The following is a 20,530-nucleotide window of genomic DNA, read 5'->3' as shown; positions in this document are numbered from 1 at the left end:
CTGGTAGGAACAAGAGCTGCCCACGTTTAACGTGTAAATAGCAATAATGGCATTGAACAGTCTAGTATCAACCAAGGGCACCAGCAAGAGAAAAGTTGCCTGATTAGCACTATTACTGTGTTAAGGAAGAGACAGAGAAAAATCACGCCAAGAACAGAAGCATGGGAGGGTTTCATGCAGTTACCAGCACTGTTTGTACCTCACTGCTCTCATCCTGATCCAGCCGCTCTGCCCTGTGAAGCATGGGAAAATTCCAAAGGGGAGACTGCCAGCACACCCCTGTAAAGCAGGTAAAGCAGCAGCTTTGTCCTTGACACAATTATCCAGCATGTATTGTTTAAACACACCCATCCTCTATGGGATGTGCAGAGATACTGGCTCTAATTTTACCTTTACAAGTTCATCAGGGCAGGGAGGTACCGCCGGGCCGCCCCTGAGATGTGCATCTGGGATAACAGCACTGAAATGCTTGGAGCCACTGCCGTGCAGGGGCCATCAGGGAGTGAAGCAGCAGCTTGGGTTAAATATCCCCGCATATCAGGCTTGCATAGGGCCTGGAGTTTGTTTGTCCAGAGTTGCCAGCCTTCTTCAGGGGGAGGTCACTGCTGTGGCTGCTGGGGAGCCGTGCCCTGTCCCTGACCCCATGGATTCAAGGCTCCTTCTGCTGCAGGACCAATGTGATCCAGCATGAGGACCAATGTCCCTCCGGCCACCAGTCTGGCCTCATGACACAGGCCAAAGGGGCGGTGGGAGCGCTGTGCCCATGGATGCGGCTGCCCCAGTGTGGTGCTGCCCTCTGCTACCCCTTACACCACCTGCACCCACCCTGCTTCTAACCCTTGAACACGTGCTGCACCTACAGCCCTAGGCACAAGCAGGGTGAGCACACCGGCCTTGCAGCTCTGAACTGAAACCATGACAGGTTTGTTGCATTTACTTTAATCCTTCTTGGCTTGTTAACAGAAACCTGGGTCAGGAAGAGGTTTCTGGGGTCATCAAATCCAGTCTCCCATGTGCACAATGACAAGCTTGCCCAACATCCCTGCCCATCTCCATCTTAATGGCAGTTTGGACTTTTGCCCTCACTGTTGGCATCAAACAGATGTTCCTAAAGTTGCTGCACTAGTGGTTACCACTGTTGTTTAATTTGTAGTCAAATCCATTCACATCCTATTTAAAGCCATTTGTTCCTTTGCCAGGATAATTTAAATATCCTTCCTAGAGTTCACACTCTTCCCTGAGGCTTACTTACCAAAAAGCAGGCATGCTGCTTTCCAGCTTCCTTTTGGCTGACAGAAGCAGCCAAGTCTCCATTCCTGTGATTGTCCTAAGCAATCCCCTGCTTGGCTCCAGTTCATTTTTGATGGTGGGGATGCACATCCCTCCATTGAGCTAACACCCAGCAAGCCCTGCAGATGCCAGCCCTCAGCCTCAACGAGGCAAGGGTGTTTTCTCTTTCTTGTGCCCAGTGCTGCACGCCCATAGCAGCAGCACAGTGTGGTTTGGAGAACCATCATCCTTGGTCCCACCATATTCTGAGCTGCTGGCCCAGCCTTTATTCTGAGCTGCTGGCCCAGTCTTTATGTTTCTACAAAATGAAAACGTGGAAACTTCCCATCTCACCACCTTTTTTCTTGCTATCCAACTTCACATTCCTCCAAGCAAATAAGGTTTCCTAATCAGGACTCAGATAACAACAGCCGAAGAGTGCCTGGTAAATAGGAAACTGTGCGGACAGCAGCATTCAATGGCACCATTGCAAACACCAAACAAGTCACCATCACTGATCAAGAAATGGTCATCTATCCTGATATTCCACCCACCCATCCCCCACTACAAAAAAGCAACATCTCTTTTGTAATCACTTACCTTCCGCCTCGACAATAAGTTGAATTTTTGCAGCCTTTGTCCCACAGGGGTAAGTAGCAAAACTGCACTCGTACTGCCCGCTAAGGGAGACAGTAATGTTTTTCAGATGCAGAGCCCACTGACTGCATTCAGATGTGACGTTTGGATTGGAGGAACAGAAAGCCGCTGTAGCATCCCAGTCGCAACACTTCCTCGTGCTGAAGGACACCGAAAAGTTGTAAGGAGCCTCAGGGAATGTAAAGTAATGGGTGCCATAAACGGGGTGATAAACAGCTATTCTGGTAAACTCGGTGTCATCAGTCTTGGACCACTGTGTCTGTATTATGTAGGTGGTATGTGGTTTTGGGAAGCTGCACACCAGCGTCACATCAGTACCCAGCAAAGCATGGACCACTTCTGTTTCTGTAATGACGCCTTGAGGCTGGCCTTAAAAACAAATGGGACCATTTTCAGTGCAAGTAACGTTTAAACAAAACTTTCTCCTAGGCCATCTTCGACATGCTTTGCTGCCTTAGCCACAGACAACCACAAAGACCCTACAACTGTGACAACAGGCTTCCCAGCAAGGACCTTTGGAGCAGATCTCCACCAGTACAGGCTGTGGAGAGAGAATCAGGCGAGCAAATGCACGCTTCTCTGGAAGAGGGTGGGGAGCTCCTAGCATGCTCACGGGAGAGGAATGGGAACTCTCAGTGCCCCTGTGAAAATGGAAATCTTTCAAGTGATATAAATAAAGCAGAAGCTGGGCCCACTTATTCCCCGGCTCTTTTTGCAAGAACAAATGAGTTATCCCTGCTGGCTAATTCTGCCCTGCACTGTTCCCCCTGCCCACTGCCATTGCCTTTGCTGCTTCAACAGGGAAAGCTGTTCTTTTACCTCCACGTTATTAAATAGCTCCTGCATGGCCTAAATGAATGTCCGTTTCAGTGTCAGAGCGAGCTGCCCCGGTAGATATGGTTTCTTCCTCAATTAATTTCATAAAGCATGTTGGCAGTCCTTAGTGTGCCATAGAAAGGAGTAATGGATCGGCAAAATGAAGGAGCTTTCAACGTGGGCCTGTACTACTTGGTTTTGCTGCTGCCATAGTAAAATTGATTTCTCTCTCTTTCTCCCTCCTATGAACAAGAGGCTCACAGTCCCCAAACCCCTGTATGCAGGGCACTGACAGTCTCAAGGAGATGAAGAATTTATGGATGGGGGAGCTGTAGTGTGACAAGTAATCAATCACACCCACAGAGCCATGCACAAAAAGGGCCTTTTTCAAAAGGGCATGCAGGTCCTCAGAAAAAAATGAGTTCGTGCAGATGTTCTTAGGTATGGACTTGTCACCCCCCATCTCCATTGCATTTTATCCTCCCTGTCTATCAAAACATCCCTGTAAATTTGCTTTGGGAACTTGCCCCGCAGCCCCACCAGCTGTGCAGCTGCCCCCCCCACCCCCTGCCAGCAACTGCACACTGCTCACCTTCTTTACTTGAAAAAAGCAGGTACCCATTTCTTTGCTTTGACGTCTGCTCTGCTGTGTGGTGCATGGGGCCCAGGCGCCTGAACCAGGGGATGCCCTGCCAGGGGTCAGGCACCCTCAGCAGTGCCTGCAGGGGGGATGGCATGCCCTGCGCTTTGCCAGCTCAGCTGGGAGCGAGACAGGGACCCAGCATGCCCACGGCTCCAGTTTGACAGGGAAGAAGAGCAAGGGCAGAGCCCCACATCCCCACAGAGCTGGCTGAGATTTGGTGCCTAACAGCTGAAGCGTGACATGAACACGTAGAGACTGGGTGCATGGAGAACAAAGCTACTGAATGGCCACAGCCAACAGTAATCGCTGTTTTTCATGGCTGTGCATGCTTTGTTCGGCTTTTAATTGACTGCCACGAGATGGGATGATGTAAGAGGGTAAATAAAAATAAGCCTGAGTGACAAGTGCTGTGAGAAAAATTACTGAAAACTATTTTTGTCAGTCCAAGGAGCTTATTATAGTGAATGCTCACTGATTTCACTGCAATTTTTGCATCAGTAAGAGTTAAGTAAAAAGCAATAAATTTCATGATCAGACTAGCAGGCAAGGGACACCTAGCGAGTCATCTCTCATATTCAGACCATGTAAAGAATGCCTACCAAGAATTATTTGAATATCTTATATTAAGATGAAAAAGTTACATGTGTAGAAACAACATTTTAATTTGTGTTGTTTGTTAGTAACCTAGCACTTTAGGCTATTTTAGCTGAAACCCTTTCACACAGAAGTGTTCTTAACTTTTTGTTAACACCTCAATACAATTAGTCTCATTTTTTGCCAACTTAATTTTCCCAGATCAAATGCTGTCCATTAGCCCAAACTTGTGGTCCTTTTCAAATTTAAGAGAGTAGCTCCCAGACATTTAGATGTCTGATCTCCACAAAGGGCATGGTGGTGTCGCTTTCACCTTTGAGTGACTTCAGTGAGGATTTCATCCTCAGGGGAAAAAAAGCAACAGCCCTATTTTTCCCTAAATAGTATTGTTTTCCTGCATGTGCATGTCTTGAGACTTCCAGTTCTTTCTTTGCATTTGAGAACTTTCATTTTCTGTGAATGCATGTATGAAATATTTTCCTTTCTTTTAAAATCCAGTTTGCCTCAGGGACATAGAAAATAGGAACAGCGTATGCCAGATTTTGAGGTGCATCTTACCATGCCAGTCAAATACATGAACTTTTTCCTTTCCTTACTGGACAAAGACATATCCTACAAACCCCTTCTTCCTAGCTGGTAATAAGTACTCCTGCATTCATCACGGTCAGCCTGTTGGGGGGTGTGGAGGGGGTTGTAAGCATCAGGCTTTTTCTTGATTTTCCTCATCATTTTTGGTTTAAAGTCCCTCTGATGGGGATGCAGTTCTCCTTACTCAACTTTTCTGAAAGTTTTACTCCCAGTGGCAAACTTGTTCCTCAAGCCTTTAATGCAGCACATAGGGCTGGGTGGGGAAGAGGAAGGGAAGAATCTATTTAAGGGATTGCAGCTGTACAATTTATCATTGCCTTTAAGTGTTTCAGCTCTTCCTCTCCCTGCAAACACAGGTTTGTGTTATTTGCTCTTTGAAAGCAGTTTTCCTTTTTCCCCATTGGAGACGAGCACATCTTGCCCTAAATACAAGTGATCTCATCTCAGTGATTATTCTAGTGGAAACAGGTTAAGCATTTTGAATAAATTAATCTGCTAGACAGCATAAGCCATTTACTCCTTACTAGCTACACATTATAACTAGGGTTGTTAGAAAGCTGTCAGGAAACAGAACATCATTACCAGTAGCTACAGCCTGCCCCAGTGAGACATGTCAACCTCTGCCTGCTCAGGCCACCCTGCCTCTTGCCACCCTCCGTCAGAAGCCGAGTCAAGGCATCCCACCGACACCCTTACCTGCAATGCTGGGCACCGAGAGCAAACAAAAGAGGGAGAAGAGCCACCTTTTTTCCATCTTCTCTTGATGAAGTTTTGGTAAATCCGTAGCGCTCTTGGCCTGCTCCCGGCAGTGTCTTGGAAAAGAAAGTCGAAACAGTCTGCCCCGTGCAGACAGGCAGATGTGTAACACAGTCATTGCTTTAGCGTGACTTCAAAGAAATGCTTCATTAAATGCAAAAGCCTCAGTTTCCTGCCAGAGTGATAAACTTAGTACATCTTGTGAAACCTTTCTGTTGAAAACACTACCTACACTGCAAGCTGATGTTCAAGACAACTATTTTTCTTCTTTCCTTTGTTTTTTCAGATCAGCTCAGAGTAAGCAGTTCACTGGGTTAAACTCTCTTGAAAAATTGTCAGGTATCTAAATTGACTATCTGGTACATAGCGTACAAAAAAAGCTGACTTTTTTTTCCCCCTGCTTCATTTCCTTCACATTATTCCAAAATATATTCCAAATACACTATTTCCAGACTCTCTACACTCACTACCTTTTAAGCAAACAGCAAGATTACAGAGCCAAACCTCCTAAATTACAATAGAGTCAATTGAGAGTTTTCCAGATTCACTTTTAATTTTTTTTTGGTGTGGTTAAACCCCATGCTTCAGCCTGTTCAGCTGGTAGCTTTGGTGTTGGTGCGTGGCTCCAGCCAGTCCCCTGACCTGTCTTTACACAGGTCACCTGTAAATCCCTCCGAACTGTCCTCGAAGCATACTGCATTTCCATAAACTTGGCATACCCCTGCCAGCAAAGCGTCTCATTGCAGGCAGGTCTTGTGCAAATGGGACCTGCTGCTGGCAGCTTTTCAGAAAGGCAACAGGTTTGAGTTCTTGCTTATCCTGCTTCTTTCCCCAAAACTAGGAGAGCAGGGCAGCACACCTCACGTACGCAATGTAGATAGATGTTAACTGCTGGCTCTTCCCGAGATGGGATGGGTGTTTGGAAGCGCAGCTGGGCAGGAGCCTGGTTGACCCTGATGGCTGCCTCCCTGGGGTCCTGAGGACAACCCCTGCCTTGTCTCCAGGGAGAGCCGATAACAGCCCATCCGCCAGAGCAGAGACAGTGAATGGCCTGGGTGTCACAGTCCCTTAAATGGACACCTCCCTCCACCAGCAGTAGTCTCCCTTGGGTGGCTGGTCTATCTTCGGGTGATCCAGGTCCTGACATTCCTCTCCTTTTCTAGGGGGCCTGGGTGCCTTTGTCAGTCCCTTTCTTTTATGGCACCCTTCCCTGCTGCTCAGGCAAGGCCTATCGAAGCTGCCAGCCACTGGCTGCAATTTTTTTCCAAACTGTTTTCCATTTCCTCCCCAACTATTGATTTTTGCTGACCTGGAACTCCCCATAGCTCCAGCTAAGGCACAGACTTCAAGGTAAAAAAGGAAGACCTTGCTGGTCATTTCCTTATTTTATGCACTACCAGATGCAAACGACACCTATGCAACTTCCCTAATTTGTGCACGTGCAATCTTTTGGTAGCGAGTTTAAGCTGAAACAGCTGGTAATGCTGGCCAGGCTGCGGTCAGGCCTCTGGACACGTCCTGGAGGATAAGCGCTGCGGCATGGTTCCTTTTTTGTTTGCCTTGTTCCCCTATCTGAGGAAACGCACTAAAAGCAGCCATGGTAAATGCGCCGGATGCCCAGGTTACTGCTAAGGGAATACTCTCTGGGGACAAAATATCTCCTTGTCACTCAGAAGCCTGACGGAAAAATATCTGTCTCGGAGGATAAAGAAGTCCTGAAGTTGAGGATGATCAGAATATTCAAGCCCTTGTAATGGACAGCTACAGCAGGGAGTAAAAATACTAAAGCTGTGTGCTCTGGTTTCCAGTTCAGAGCAGAGACCGCAAAGAACCTGGAGATTATCTGCAGAGATGAAAGTCCAAGCAAATCAGACTTCAGTCTAGAATTTGGGCTTTCATTCATGAGTGCAGTTACCTTAGCTTCCCCTGCTGACCAGTTCACGCAAGCTTTGCACCATGAGAGAATGTATTCTGTGTAACATGGGGAAAAAAAAAATCTCACATGAGTCTTTTTACTGATCTGAAACATACATCACAATTCAATAAGAGAGCCCAAGTGCCGTGTGGTATATTTAATAGCCACAGAAATCCCTGAGCAGCTTATTTGAGTCACTAGATTGCCATGTCTTGCCCTTAGAATTTGTTTCCCCCCCCAAAATAACGTCCTAAAAATATACTTCTGCCATGTTGCATTGTGTTGGCTGAATGCAGCCACCCGGCGTTGTTGCTGAGCTTAGTGATGAAAGACAGAGAAAAGAAAGAAAACTCCCAGCTCGATGGATTTTGTTCGCTTCAGAGCTGTGTTTTGCCCCGATTCCTACCTGAAGCCCCAAATCTGAAATAGTCATTCACCCTGCTGCTGACATTGATGTGCATGAACAGCTAAGGCCTGCCTATGCATACAGCATCAAAAAACATCTGAGGCACATACCACTAATCTCAGCCTGCTGGCAGGGAGCCATCTCTTCCCTCGAGCCGGACACAAGGTCCCACTTACAAGCAATGCAAATTATTATGAGAGGTTCCTTGTCTGTCCCCTCGCCCCCCCGCCCCTTTCCTGAAAAGTTACTCACAGGCAGCTTGGTAGGTGCCATGCTGGGTTGTTATACACCATGTTATGGGTGGTGGGGATGAGAGGAGGTACTGACACATCCTCAGCGGGCAGCAGACCTCACTGGTAACCAGAGAGAGGACATATCTGTAATGGGCTTTTCCCTGGTGGGGCAGCTGCAGGGATGTTTTTCTGAGTCGGGATGCACAGGTTTTCCCATCATGTACATACCCTTCCGGAGAGACCCAGAAACCACTGCAAGGCTGGGAGGTTTTAAAGGAAAAGAAGCTCTGCCCAGGCAAGAGGCGCATGTTGTCAGGGGATATGTGAGCCACGACGTTTTCTCTTGGGCTGGACAAGCAGTTGGCCTGATTGGTCCTGGTGGGTCCCTGTGTCCCAGGTGATGACAGCGCTGGTGGGGGCAGATGGGCTCTGGGCACCCCTGGGGAGGGGGCCCTGGCCGTGCACTGCAGCGCGGGGCTCTGCCCGCTGCTCAAGGATGCCTCTGCTGCCTCAGGTGACATTAATTTTTTTCCCCTTGGGTGGGAGTGGGGGGTGGCAGTGGGGGGTCCTCTAATTATTTTCTGCTGCTCTGTTCACCACTGGAGGAGGCATTTGGAGCACAACAAATGACTCTTTCCATGGCGATCACCCCTATTACGCGTCATGCTCACAAAACCCTCAACTGCAATACAATTCTACCTCAATTACAGTAAGCTGCACCTAAGGAAGAAGCAGAGCTGCAGTCAGCCCCACAGACTTGAACTCCAGAGACAAATTCAATTATTCACAAAGAGAGCCTTTTCAGAAATGCTGGTGCGTGAGCTTTTCCTGCCAGAGGCGAGGATGATTACCCTTGCAGACGGGTGTCCTCTAAACATTGCTTAAAGAAAGCGTTGCTCCCCAGTGAAAAAGAGATGGAGACTTTGAAGCAGGAATTTCATTAAAGAATAAACTAACCTTTCAGGTTTGCTTGGCACAGAAACTGCCACTTTGTCATTGTGTTTTGGTTTTGAACTTCTTTGAAAACTGTACTAATGACTCTGTAGCTGGCAGGCAACTTTGGCCACGGCACCTCACGGAGGGGCAGACGAGTGGGTGGCACAGGCTGGGGGGGTGGCATGGCAGGGGGCAGGGCACTGGAGTGCCAGGGGGATCCCAGATCCCCACCAGGCTTTTCCAGTGACCCCCTGCTTCCTCCATCTTCCTGTGCTTAGCTCTTGTGCCTCTCGCCTGCTTGCAGTCCTGTCCCTTCTGCATGGGGAGGAGAGGGCAAGCGGTTTCTCACTCTGTTTCCTCCTCCTCCTCTCTCATGGCTACACACGGATGCCTGCATGCTGTGTTTGACATAACGCAGCCCCGATTTCAGCTGGGGTGTTTAAGCAGCATGGCAAGGCGTACGTGCTTCCCTCTCAACAGCAATTTTTTTCAGCTGAAATATGTTTAAAGATCTGAATGGACTTTTCATCCCTTCTTCCTCACTGACAGCTTGGAGTATGCTCAGCCCTGGCTACATCCCTGCTCCAGCCCCGCCTGCCTTGGCACACCAGGGCTGCTCCATCGCCTTCCCCAGCTCCGCTGCCGCTCCTGGTCCTGACACCAGCAGAATTTAAGATGGTCCTTTCTACAAATGTTTCATCTGCCATTAAGTCCTGCTGACATTTTGGAGGGCCAAATCCAACTGGACGACAGCTCTTTAATTATGCCTTTTGCTCATCCCACTGTTGAATACTGCTACCTTTGCTTTGTAAACAGAGAACCTCCTTTTGAGCAACCTCGCCCAAGACTGCGAGTCAAAATGAATGGATAGGCAAGGACGACTGCCCTTAAATCCTCTCTTCTTGCTGTCTGTGGGAAAAATGTCTTTGTGACCACTCCGTGTTTCTCAAGCCTTTCAGATAAGGCAAGAAGGCACCTTTTGGGAAAGCAGGAGGATCACAGGGAGTGATCCAGGGCTGGGTTCCTCTGCGTGCACATCTCCGACTCTCCATTTCTGTGAAATAAGAAAGGGACTGCAAAAGCTGGCAGCAGTTTTTCTAATTAGAAGGCCTAACTCACAGGTCATGTTTTCAAGAAAGAGAGCATATGTTTGGGGATAAACTGAAGAGAATCGGATCCCTCACCTTCTCTACCATTCCAACCACAGGTCCCTGTGGTCCTCTGCTCTCATTTAATGCCATTTCTGATCAGCAGTGCTCTGTCAGCGTAAGCTGTTGAACACTGCACTGTGCAAAGTGCAAGTTACTGAAAAAGCAGAGTATAAAAAGCGCAACCAACTAACAAAACAAATATAAAGCACGTGGACCAACAAATATACACCAGTGAAAAACCACTGTGTGAAAGCCAGCCAGCCATTTCCAAAAAAACTAAAGACTATACAGAGTCATTATTTTCAAAATTAAATGGAAGGCACATGTGAGACCAGCCCTGCTTTCTTTGGTTGCTCTCTTTTCCAGCTACAGCACAACCCATGCTTTCCCCCTGTTTTGCACAGCATCAGCTAAGGCTTTTCAGTTGTACATCTCATCCTCCACATTTTGTAAGAAAATGTTTCGAGCTAGGTTAGTAACTGTGCAACAAAATGTAATGGTACCCATAGATTCAAGAAGGCATTTGTCAGGAAAGGGTAACCCACTGCCAGTGCTGGGAAACATCTGCTCACGTTAGACTACAAGGTTGAGGTTCCCAGTGAAGCTTCCCAGAAGCGCCCCTGTCATCCCCTGGTCACTTTGGCAGAAGCTTCAGAGACGACGCTTGGAGCAGCTTTCATGAATCACGCCAGCAAGAGAGAACAGGACTCTGCTTGAGAAAGGGCTTTTCATAAACACAGCTTGTGGGGCTTTGCCTTGGGGTCTGAGTGGAAGAGGGAGTTATCAAGGTAGGGAACAGGCCACTTGATCAGAAATGAAAAGCTTAGGTTTGCATCCAAAGTGCTGTAGACCTAGATGGGTTGTACAGCTCGTTTTACTGTGCAGACCCTCTCTAATGGAGTTTGTTCCCTGATTAATTTAAATTCCTCCATACTATTGTATGCAAATACCATCTCGCAGACACAGAGCCGCCTGGCCAGAGCTCAGCAGAGCAGACTGGTTAGAATTCACCACTGAAGAAACACATAACATAGAAAAGATTAAAGGGGTGAAAGTTAACTTCAGATACAGTAGCACTGCTAACTTGAGAGTAGCAGCTGCCTTTTCATTATAAAAAAATCAAATCATTTACAGCAATAAAAGGCCAAGTTACAGTGACATTGAGAACCATAACTTGGATTTTTTTTTTGACAGAATACTTTGGTAGCATCAGATGTTAATGAGTTTGTTTGCATGCAGTATTTTTGTAGCCCTATAAATACCTCTCATGCTATCAGCCTGTCAGAAGCAACCACAAGGAAGTGAGAGATCTCTTCCATCACATCCATCATCTATTAAATTGCCCAGTACCTCCTAATTCCATGTCTCTTTAGAAAAGGTGGTGAAGTACAAATGAGAAAAGCAAAGCAGAGGTGGTTTTTCATGTTGAGCCTGACTCTGCAGAGAAGAAACCGTGTGTTGGGGGGCTCCTGAGGTGCTTTAGCCTGGAGCCTTGCAGAGCAAGACACCCCACCCAGGCTGTGGAAAGAGGGGGGATCACCTCCAGAAGGCAAATCAGAGCTGAGCACACCTTATACAAGGGCAGCGTAGGGCTAGTGCATTCCTAAATCTGGGTATCTCAATAGGGTTAACAGCCTGCAGTTAGATGGGATGAATACAGCAGAGGACTAGCTAGGTCGTAAAAGGGAGAATAGGAAACTTCTTGGATATTTCTGCATAATGATATTTTCCAGACAACAAGTAGAGTAACATTTCGCTACTTCAGATGTGAATCCTTTTGATTCACTCCCTGCTCCAAGGCATAGTGTGAACCTGCCCTAAGGAGCTGGCGAGGACCTGTTAGCATAGCAATGTGTGCTGCCCACCCATCTTCTTCCAGGGCACTCTTGGCCAAGGAGCTAAAGAAAAGGATAGGGAATTAAGATAATTTTCTACAGATAACATTTCTCTCAGCATTCAATATAAGTTCCTAAAGTTTCAACCACCACTGATATTAAGAAAGATTTCCAGCTTTTGGTTGGTATGTAAGGGTCACTGCCCACCTAAAATAGATGTTCAGTTCCCAGCTGAGCCCATCACCTCCCGAAACAATACTAGGAAGGGCCTGCACTGCTTCTGCTTGTTTCAGTGAGACACTATCTACGAATCCCAACTAGTGGGGATTTAAGAGAGTCACTGATCACACTTTTATTGTCCAAAGTATAGGGAGGGACGATCGTGTAACGAAAATCATTCCCAAGTGCCACCTGGCCTTGGAGTTTTGGTCGTGAACCAAGAGTAGGCTGGTAGTCACCTCCTCCCAGTTTCACTCCGTGTCCTAGATAGTATTTCCATCCCAGTCACTGATGTGTGACCTACCTGCTCCCGGGAGCCTGCTCCTGACCTACCAGCACCCACCAGCACCACCCAGCTGAACACCGCTCCCCCTCCTGCCTGAAATGAGGTTATGCTTTAACTTCTCCACAGCTGATTAAGCATAGCAATGCCGCTAATGGCAATGAAATCATTTGAGACCTCTACCAGAGCAGCTTTGCATGATTGCCTCCATTTTCGAAATGAATATGCAGCAGCTCAGGGGGTTTAAGGGCCTTACCAGAGCGCTGCCCAAGTCAATGGGTGGCACCTGGGCGCTTCCAGACTGCGTGTCCCAAAAAGAGCACCACTGTGTAGATCAGGGAAGCCGCTTGTGTTCCCCGAGTCTTGTTCCCCAAAAGGCTGAAGCCACCTTCTGCACCTTGGAAAATCAATGATTCAGTAAATTAATTTCAGTCTGTTACTGTAATAGGATTAAAAAAAAGAAGCATCTTGCAAGACTTTCCTTAAAGTCAGTACGCTGGAGAATTGCACTGTGACTGAGCACAAATCAAATACTTCTAATGTTATTTGACATTTTAATTGCAAATAAGGAAAAATCTCTCATTACAGAACTCAACCAAGTTGGTTTGTTGTGAATCAGACTCTCCAGAGGACACTTCCCTCCCCTACCCCCTGCTCAGCTGCACAGCAGCCCAAGCAGCAAACATCATGCAAACTAAGGCAGCCGCAGCCATTACCAGTCATCCTTTCTCCCTTCAAAATTACACTGACTCACATGGTGTATTTTTCTAACAGACGCCACCGTACAGCACAGAGCTTGTCAAGAAGCAAAAAAAGCCCACCACAGAGTTGCATGAAAAAAACAAGTTCAGAAGCGCCACAGATCTGTTTGCAGGAGGCTGGATCAAAAAGATTTCAGGCTCATTTCAATGATTTACCTGAATACACCAGAGATTCATTTGGTTTGCAGTGCTTCTGGAAAGCCTCGGCCGTGGTCTTTCAGGATGCAAGAGAAAGTACCAGGGCTGGGGATCAGTACAGCTGACCAGCTGCTCAGAGTACAGGTACAGTTTTAGAAGTCTGATTTAATATCTTGTTCTACCAGGAACGCTCATGGCTAAATGGGAAATAAAACTAATCTATCCTTATTAGATTTGGGCTGTAATCTCATATCACCCTCAGATATTGGACTTCCCTGGCAGGCTTCCTGCTTTGCACTGGCTCTTGTTCCCGGGAAGCTGAAGAGGGTGAGGTGGATAATGAAAGAAATGTAAGTTCAAAGAGAATTCATATATAGTTCAGTGGTTTGAACAATAGAAACATTTAACAACCCATGCACGAAACAAAAAGCAGTCTACGGATGTGGTCCATTCGCCCAGGAAAATGGATTTATTATACCAACGTGGATGTTGCCTGTGTCTGGAAACACTGGGTGCAACAAATGTATTTCTTTGAACCCTAGGGACGATTGCCCACTTTTCCTAAACACAGGAAGCGCATGCCCAGTTTTATAGGACCAGCACCTACATCATACACAGTTGCCCACAGGAGATAACTAAAATCTTTTCGGGGAGGTAATCTCCTTTTTTCAAAATGGACAAAATATTGAACCGAACAAGGGTATTAGCTATCTTCTGCTTAGAATTATTAACTGTTAAAAATATTAACCAGAAAACAGCTTAGGTGCAGTTAATCTTGCTTTGGTGCAAAATGAAAAATTAGATCTCCTGACAGGCTCTCCAGCACATTTTCCTGCAATTTTCCATTTTTCAGTTGCAGTGGCAGCTTCCAGCAGTCTTTCTCTACGGGTGACTTTCCCTTCTCTCCCCAGAATCATGTTTTGCCTACCCCTGACCTGCTCCTCACACAGCAGCTCCAGTAGTTGGGTGGTTTGTCTGGTGAGAGGTCCCCAGACCTAGGAGAGAGTTACCTCTGTAAGACCTCTCCCGTCACCTCTCAAAAGGCAGGGATGACCTCCTGTTCTATTCTGTTGTTTAAATCCCCCACACCAATTCTCAGAAAAAGCTTCACCACCCATCATCTATACAAAAAGACACAAGTTCCCTCCTAACAACAGCAGTTTTTTCAAAGGACCTGGAGCATACCTAAGAGCTCACATCTTCCGGGAAGCAGGATTTAGCAGTCTGCATTCAAGGACCACGAAGGAGCCTATTTTTTTTTTCCTGGTTCCCTATACCGTGTACTTTCTCTTTGGGAAACTGCCAAAGTCTGGCTCAGGAGGTTGTTATTTTGCTCCAAGAGACCAAAATCAATCAATCAATCCGTGGCTTGGAAGATTAGGACTTTGAAGGAAGATTATAAACACAATCCCCTCAATTAACTTCTCTGGGACGGGCTAGAGGTGGTTAGATCCTTGTTAAGTCAATTATTAACACAGATGGTCAGTGTGCATACTTTTTATGACAAATCTTATTAATTCCATGTGCAGAGCAGTAAACCCGGAGAAAGGCTAAGAAGCAGGGCTACTGCCCTGCCCCCCGGGGCACCAAGGGCAAGCTGCTGCTGCAGGAGCAGTTTGGCACAGGTCCTGCTGCTACCTGCAGACACCATCCCATCGGGTCAGCAGCGCCAGGGCTTTTCCCAGCCCCCTTGGTCTTCAGGCGTTTGAGACCCCGCACCCAGCCAGTCCTTCCTGAGATACGTTATAGAGGCGTCAGTAATGGAAAGAGCTCTGGATTATGCAGCTGATGATGATTGTTTTTTTTTTTTAAAGCTACTAGTTTGCACGCCAAGGCTAGCGCTCTCACTTTGGAGCAGGGGGAGAGGCTGGGTAGGGCACCTCTAACATCGCCTTTCACGGACAAGGCCTCCTGCAGCTCTCAAGCGAGAAAGCAAGAAAGCTCAACAGGCACCCACAGTCCCTACTCTTTGCATGAAGGATCAGTCGAAGGAAACATTCTGTGCCTGTAGAGTTTAATCCATAACTACAAAACTCTCAGTCAATTTTAAGCGCCCAGTTTTCTGGGCCTGAAAAAGCTTGCTAGCGCACGTGCATTTTTTTGCAGCTGGAAAGCAGGCACCAAAAACTTGTGCTGAAATTGCTCTGATAACTTAGCCCCGGTGCAGTTTTGCTGCCAATACGATCATCATCATCCTCAGAAAGCCCTTCCATAATACCCCATTGCGTTTTTAACAACCAAACTTCATGTGCCTTCTTCCAGGCTTTTTCAGGGTTTAGCCTTAAAGTGATATCATCTAGTGTTCATCTTACTACAGAAACCAGTTATTTGTCAAGAGGACGGAAGCTAAGTATGCAAGTCACACTTTTTGGGTCTAGACCCTGTACATAAAGGCCAGTTTCCCCTGTTGATCTGTGTCATGCCTATGAGGCAGCTTCCTCATATGAGTTAGGGGATCAGCCTCTCTATCTGAAAGATGAAGGTATTCAAGGCTCTGCCATAAGGGGGAAAAAAAACCCCCCATAACACTGAGTGTAGATTGAATTCCCCTGCAGGAGTTCAAAGGAAAGAAGCTGAACTGTGACCCAGAAAGACTGAAATGAGTTTAAAAAGTCCTGTTCTATATCACAGCACTAAATCCATGCTCCTTGCTCGGCAATAATTTATTAAAACTCCTTCCTGCCTGCGCAACATTTCAGGGTGGCTCAATGAGCAGCAGCACTGGCAGGCAGTGTCCTGCACTGTCCTCCTGGGTAATTAAAACGGTGCCGGGCAAGGGTCCGATTTAACCCTTTGTCAGGCTCCTGTAGTGCCCGTAGTGCCTCACACCATACAGGATCCTGGCAGTGCTGCTGAGCTCCAGAAAAAGAGCCCCAAATTGTTCCCCCGTGAAAGGCTAGCAGATGGACCAGCTCTGGTAGCCGATGTCCTTGGCGCAGCCTGAGGAGCGACTGGGAGCAACCCAGTGAAGAGAGGGAGGGGCTGGCAGGCAGCTGGAGACACCCCGATGCTCTCAGCGAGGAGGACGCCAAGACCCACCAGTGAAATATGTGACTGGCCAGGAGCGGTGACAGCTTAGGGCCGAAACTGATTCTTGCGTTCATCCATCTGGATAAATATTTGTTGCTGTTATGTGTGCTCACCAGTGGGAATACATGATTAAAACATTTCTAATTTGCAGTGCCTTCAAATGCATTCAAGTCAGGCTCCCTTCTCCAGGGGATAAATGGCATTTAGAAATCCTCAATCTTTTTATAACTTAAGGTATTATTGCAGGGGAAAAAAATCAGAATATTTGTACTTTAGCAGCCTGTTAGGTGCATGTTGCCATTGAAGGTTCAGATGTATATTTGCAACCCCAAGTCAGGCTCATCTCCCCAGCGAATATGTAACTGGTATGGGTTGACAAAGGAAAAAGGCAATAAGCAGTTTTTGTGAAAAGGTAATCTATCTTATTCATCTTTTTGGTCTCTGGTCCTATGTTAGCACCTTTTTGATCTGCTCAACACCCCAGCTTTACAGGATTCAGCATCTGACATGTATGACCAGGGTTCTTGCCTTATACTGTTGACTGCTACCAGTGGTAACGTTTTCTTTCTTACACCTCTTTCTTCTGCTCTCTTTATACAGGCTAAGGTAGCACTAGCCAGACCAGAAAAGCGGGAAGCCTAATTACTGGAGCTGTGCAACTGAAATGATGGAGTTTCTTAAGACTACAACTGAGATAAGAAGCCGCCTAATAAACAAACTAGCAGGATGCCTGTAGTCTGTCAGAGGAGTAATCGAAGCCTGGATAAGACATTTAGGGTACTTTAAGACAAGGCTGTGCAGACTTGGAGAAGTCCAATTACAGCATCTCAATTTATACAGAATAAATTGAGGACAGGGCTGATGGTGAACAGATCTGGAATGAAAGCTGAGCACTTGGCAGAAGGCAGTGATTGACAAGGAAATGCACAGTTCCCTCTGTGAAGAACTTAATTTATACAGAAGGAGACCCCAACTCCAGCCTTCAGAAAGGGATTTCTGCAGTGCTGGACCCCACCAGGTGCAGCATTGCATTTGCTACTTCTCAGCCATTCTACTTGAATAAAGAAAGTTGGGGGTGACAAATACAATACTGAATCAGATCTGTGCTTAAAGACAGCTGAGTAAATTAGGATTCCTGGCTAGGGAATAGGAGGAGGCAGAAGGGGCAAGGACAGCCCGCTGAGCACTCGTTATCACTAACTGGTGATTTAAAGCGGCCAGCCTTGGCAGAGCTGCGCAGCCTGCCGCCGTGCTGGCAGCGACTGGTGGGAGAGGCAGCTCCTGGGGAGAAAGCAGCAGCCATGGCTGCACGTCAGTGCTTGGGAAGTCCAGCACAGCTTTCTGACAAACAAGGTTTGAAGCATCCGTAATTAGAGAAGCGGCACAGTTGTGAAGATTTTATCCATGTTCATTTCTATTGTGGCTTTCCAAAAAATGTGGATGGGGCCACACAATTTTTTCTTAATATAAAAAGTAATCTGGAAAAATGGAATTTAAAAAAAAAAAAAAAAAGTCCAGGTATATATCTTTTGTGACAGAAGTTATAGTGGTACAGAAAACCCCTCTGCACTCTGTTATACTTACAGGGTTGCTCCAGGGATGCCAGCACCAGATGCATCAAACTCCTGGATGCCTAAGACAAAGATGGGGGAAAAAAAACCCACCCCAGCCATTGTGCCCTGTGAAGGGACATAGCCACCCTCCATCCCAGCCCTCCACATCCCCACCAGTCGCTCCCCAGCTTTATCAGGTTTGTGACCTTGAACTTTTCCACCTCTCAGCTGAGGTAACAGACAGCTGCTGCCCATGACACCACCTTACCACACTGCAGACCTTCAGTTATTCAGAAAAATAAACTCTTTAGAGGCCCCATAGGTCACCTGAGGCCAGGCTCAGCTGAACCCACATGGCTCTGCTTGCCCCCCCAGCCAAGGCAGCAACGCTATGGACACCTCTCCAGCCCTCCTCTTTGTAATGATCGCCTCAATGAGATGCTAAAGAGTGAGACAAGCATTTTGAAGGGTTAAACTTTTTTGCAGCTGGTGATGCCATTCCTCCACAATTAAAGGCAAATGTCTCAAAGGTGCTTAAATCCTTGTTTGCTGCCAAGACAACTACACTTCTTGGAATGATAGGCTTAAATCTTTCACCAGAACCCACATTGCTGTGCTTCTGTCATTTATGGGCTTTCCAGAGATACAGCAATTGTTATGCTTCAGGTGAAACAGTGTAAAACAAAAAAACTCCCATAAATCAGAAATATTTTACTTCAGGAAAGGTAGAGTGATTAATAACAGCAACACTGTAATACATACTAATTAGATTTTTAGCAAATGTTTTCAGAGAGACACAAGGCTGTGCCACAGCCTGAGCCATTAACATTCAAGGCTTTGTCTTTAGAACAGAGGGATATTTTGCCTGGCAGTACCTTGTCCCACCACCTCAGCAGGGCCACCAGCTGGCTGCTTTCACATTTCTGTTCTTGCTAGTGGCAGTCTCCAAGCTCTGCTCTCCGCAAGGCCAGACTGAGACAGGCTGCCTCAACTTTCATTTCTCCAGTTAATTTCTTTGGGCTCTCCTTGTTCCATACCGTTCCGAAAGCAGGCGAGTATCTCACTGCTGGTTACCTTATAGCAACCTCCTACCATTTGCAAAACTTTCCATCTTTCATCCTTGGTGTTTGCTATTGAGGCCTGGGAAGGAAGTAATTAATAGAAATTGGATTTTTAATTATTATTACCGGTTCTTTACAAAGATGGTTTTGCTCTTCTGTTCCTCCAAGCTAGGACTTTTTAATATGGGAAGCTTGTTTGCGGGTTCAGTCTTTGCAGAGGACTGACTTACAGAAAAATCAGCTTAGCTGAACTTAGGCTCAGCTCTGCCTATGCCCTACGCTCAGATGCTCCTGAAAGACACGTACTGACCTGTGTTATTTTATTACCATTTGTTCTGTTTCCAAGGACTGTTCTCAAATCAAAAAATCCACAGGAGATAAATCTGGCAAACCCTCCCCCCTCTCAGTGCTTTGCAGAGAGTTATCCCCAGACTCTCAACTTGGCAAGCGGTAGCAATGCCATCGGGTAACCCCATCAGTGCCCGCTGCCCTGCCCACAGAGGCGCCCGGAGACACATCGTGCCTGGTGCCAGGTCACTGGGGAAAGAGCAGCCCCCGGAAAGCCACAGGCAGCAGGAGCGAGGGGGGACGCAGCCTTGCGCCGCCGCCAGCCAGGCGCCTGTGTCCCAACGAGAGGCAGCAGCAGGGCACTGCTCCGCACCACCTGCGCCGCTGCCTGTATGGTCAGCACCGTGCGTCAAAGGGGGGAAAACAAAACAAAACAAAAAGGGTTGAACCAAGCACCCTCTCCCATGCTACTGAACCCCATCAGCACCCTCTCGCTGACTGCGCTTGGCGGTAGCAGCAACTGGATATTAAAAACCAAAACAACAAGAAAAGAATCCCAAATTGTCTTTCAAGCTGGGGCGTTTCCCTGGCCCAGCTAGCACCAGCGCGGTGGGGTGGGTTATACAGGGGCAGCAGCGGGGACGGGGCAGGAGCAGGGACAGGCCGAGCCCCCACGGGCACCCGGGGGAGGCATGGCCGGGGGAAACCAATCATAAATAACCCCTTTGGAAACACGCCAGCAATTGCTTTGCACACCAAAATCCAAACATGCCTTACAGGAAAGCCTTCCCCAGCCCTCCCTCGGTGCTGCCCTGCCCGCCGAGCACAGGCTGTCTCTAAGCCTATGGTTTGCTGGTGCCTGCGGTTTTTCAACCACAGGGTTTTAGCCTTGCTAGCCCTTGTCTGAGGCTTTGTCCAGGCTTTGTATCCGTGACCTGTGGCAGAAGTTGGTTTTCACCCTTCCAGTTTACCCGGTTATTGGGAGACTCCATCTCTCAGCCCATCGGTTAATTGTTTTCTTCCTGCCTGGCATTTAGCAGTCACCTCTGCTGGTTCAATAGACCTGATGGCAGAGCACTTTCAAACAGGTTTAAAATTCAAATTGACTCAAATTCCCCCGAGGTGATTTACCCATAAACTGCCAAGGTAAGAGCATCAGACTGCCCCGGTATCACCAAAGCTAAGAAACAAAGCTACCTTGAGAACATAGGAGCAAGCTCCTCGATACTCACTTCTCAAATCGTTTTTAGCCCAACAATTCACCTTAAAGCAGACACAGAGCAGAATATGCCTGCTAATGGCTGCTAATGCATTTTGCAATATATTTGATTTTAATATCAGAATATTACAGTTTCCAGTACCAAGAGATAATAGGCAAAATACAAGGGTTTCCATGGG

At 47.1% G+C, this 20,530-nt stretch overlaps 1 protein-coding gene across 1 annotated transcript in view; it reads right to left on the bottom strand.

Moving 5' to 3' along the window:
• Window positions 1-5,387, bottom strand: part of CD96 (CD96 molecule) — a 28,235-nt gene extending 22,848 nt beyond the window's left edge. The window contains exons 1-2 of the mRNA XM_035900372.1: window positions 5,264-5,387; window positions 1,870-2,295 (exon numbers count right to left, since the gene is read on the bottom strand). Of these exons, the coding sequence (XP_035756265.1) occupies window positions 1,870-2,295; window positions 5,264-5,321 (484 nt within the window). The 5' untranslated portion in view covers window positions 5,322-5,387. The remainder of the gene's footprint in view (window positions 1-1,869; window positions 2,296-5,263) is intronic.
• Window positions 5,388-20,530: the final 15,143 nt, after the last annotated feature.

Source organism: Egretta garzetta, unplaced genomic scaffold (genome assembly GCF_000687185.1).
Source record: "Egretta garzetta isolate BGI_Z169 unplaced genomic scaffold, ASM68718v1 scaffold278, whole genome shotgun sequence".
NCBI lineage: Eukaryota > Metazoa > Chordata > Aves > Pelecaniformes > Ardeidae > Egretta > Egretta garzetta.
The sequence above is the reverse complement of the archived record's forward strand: the minus strand, read 5'-3'. Positions and strand labels throughout refer to the sequence as shown.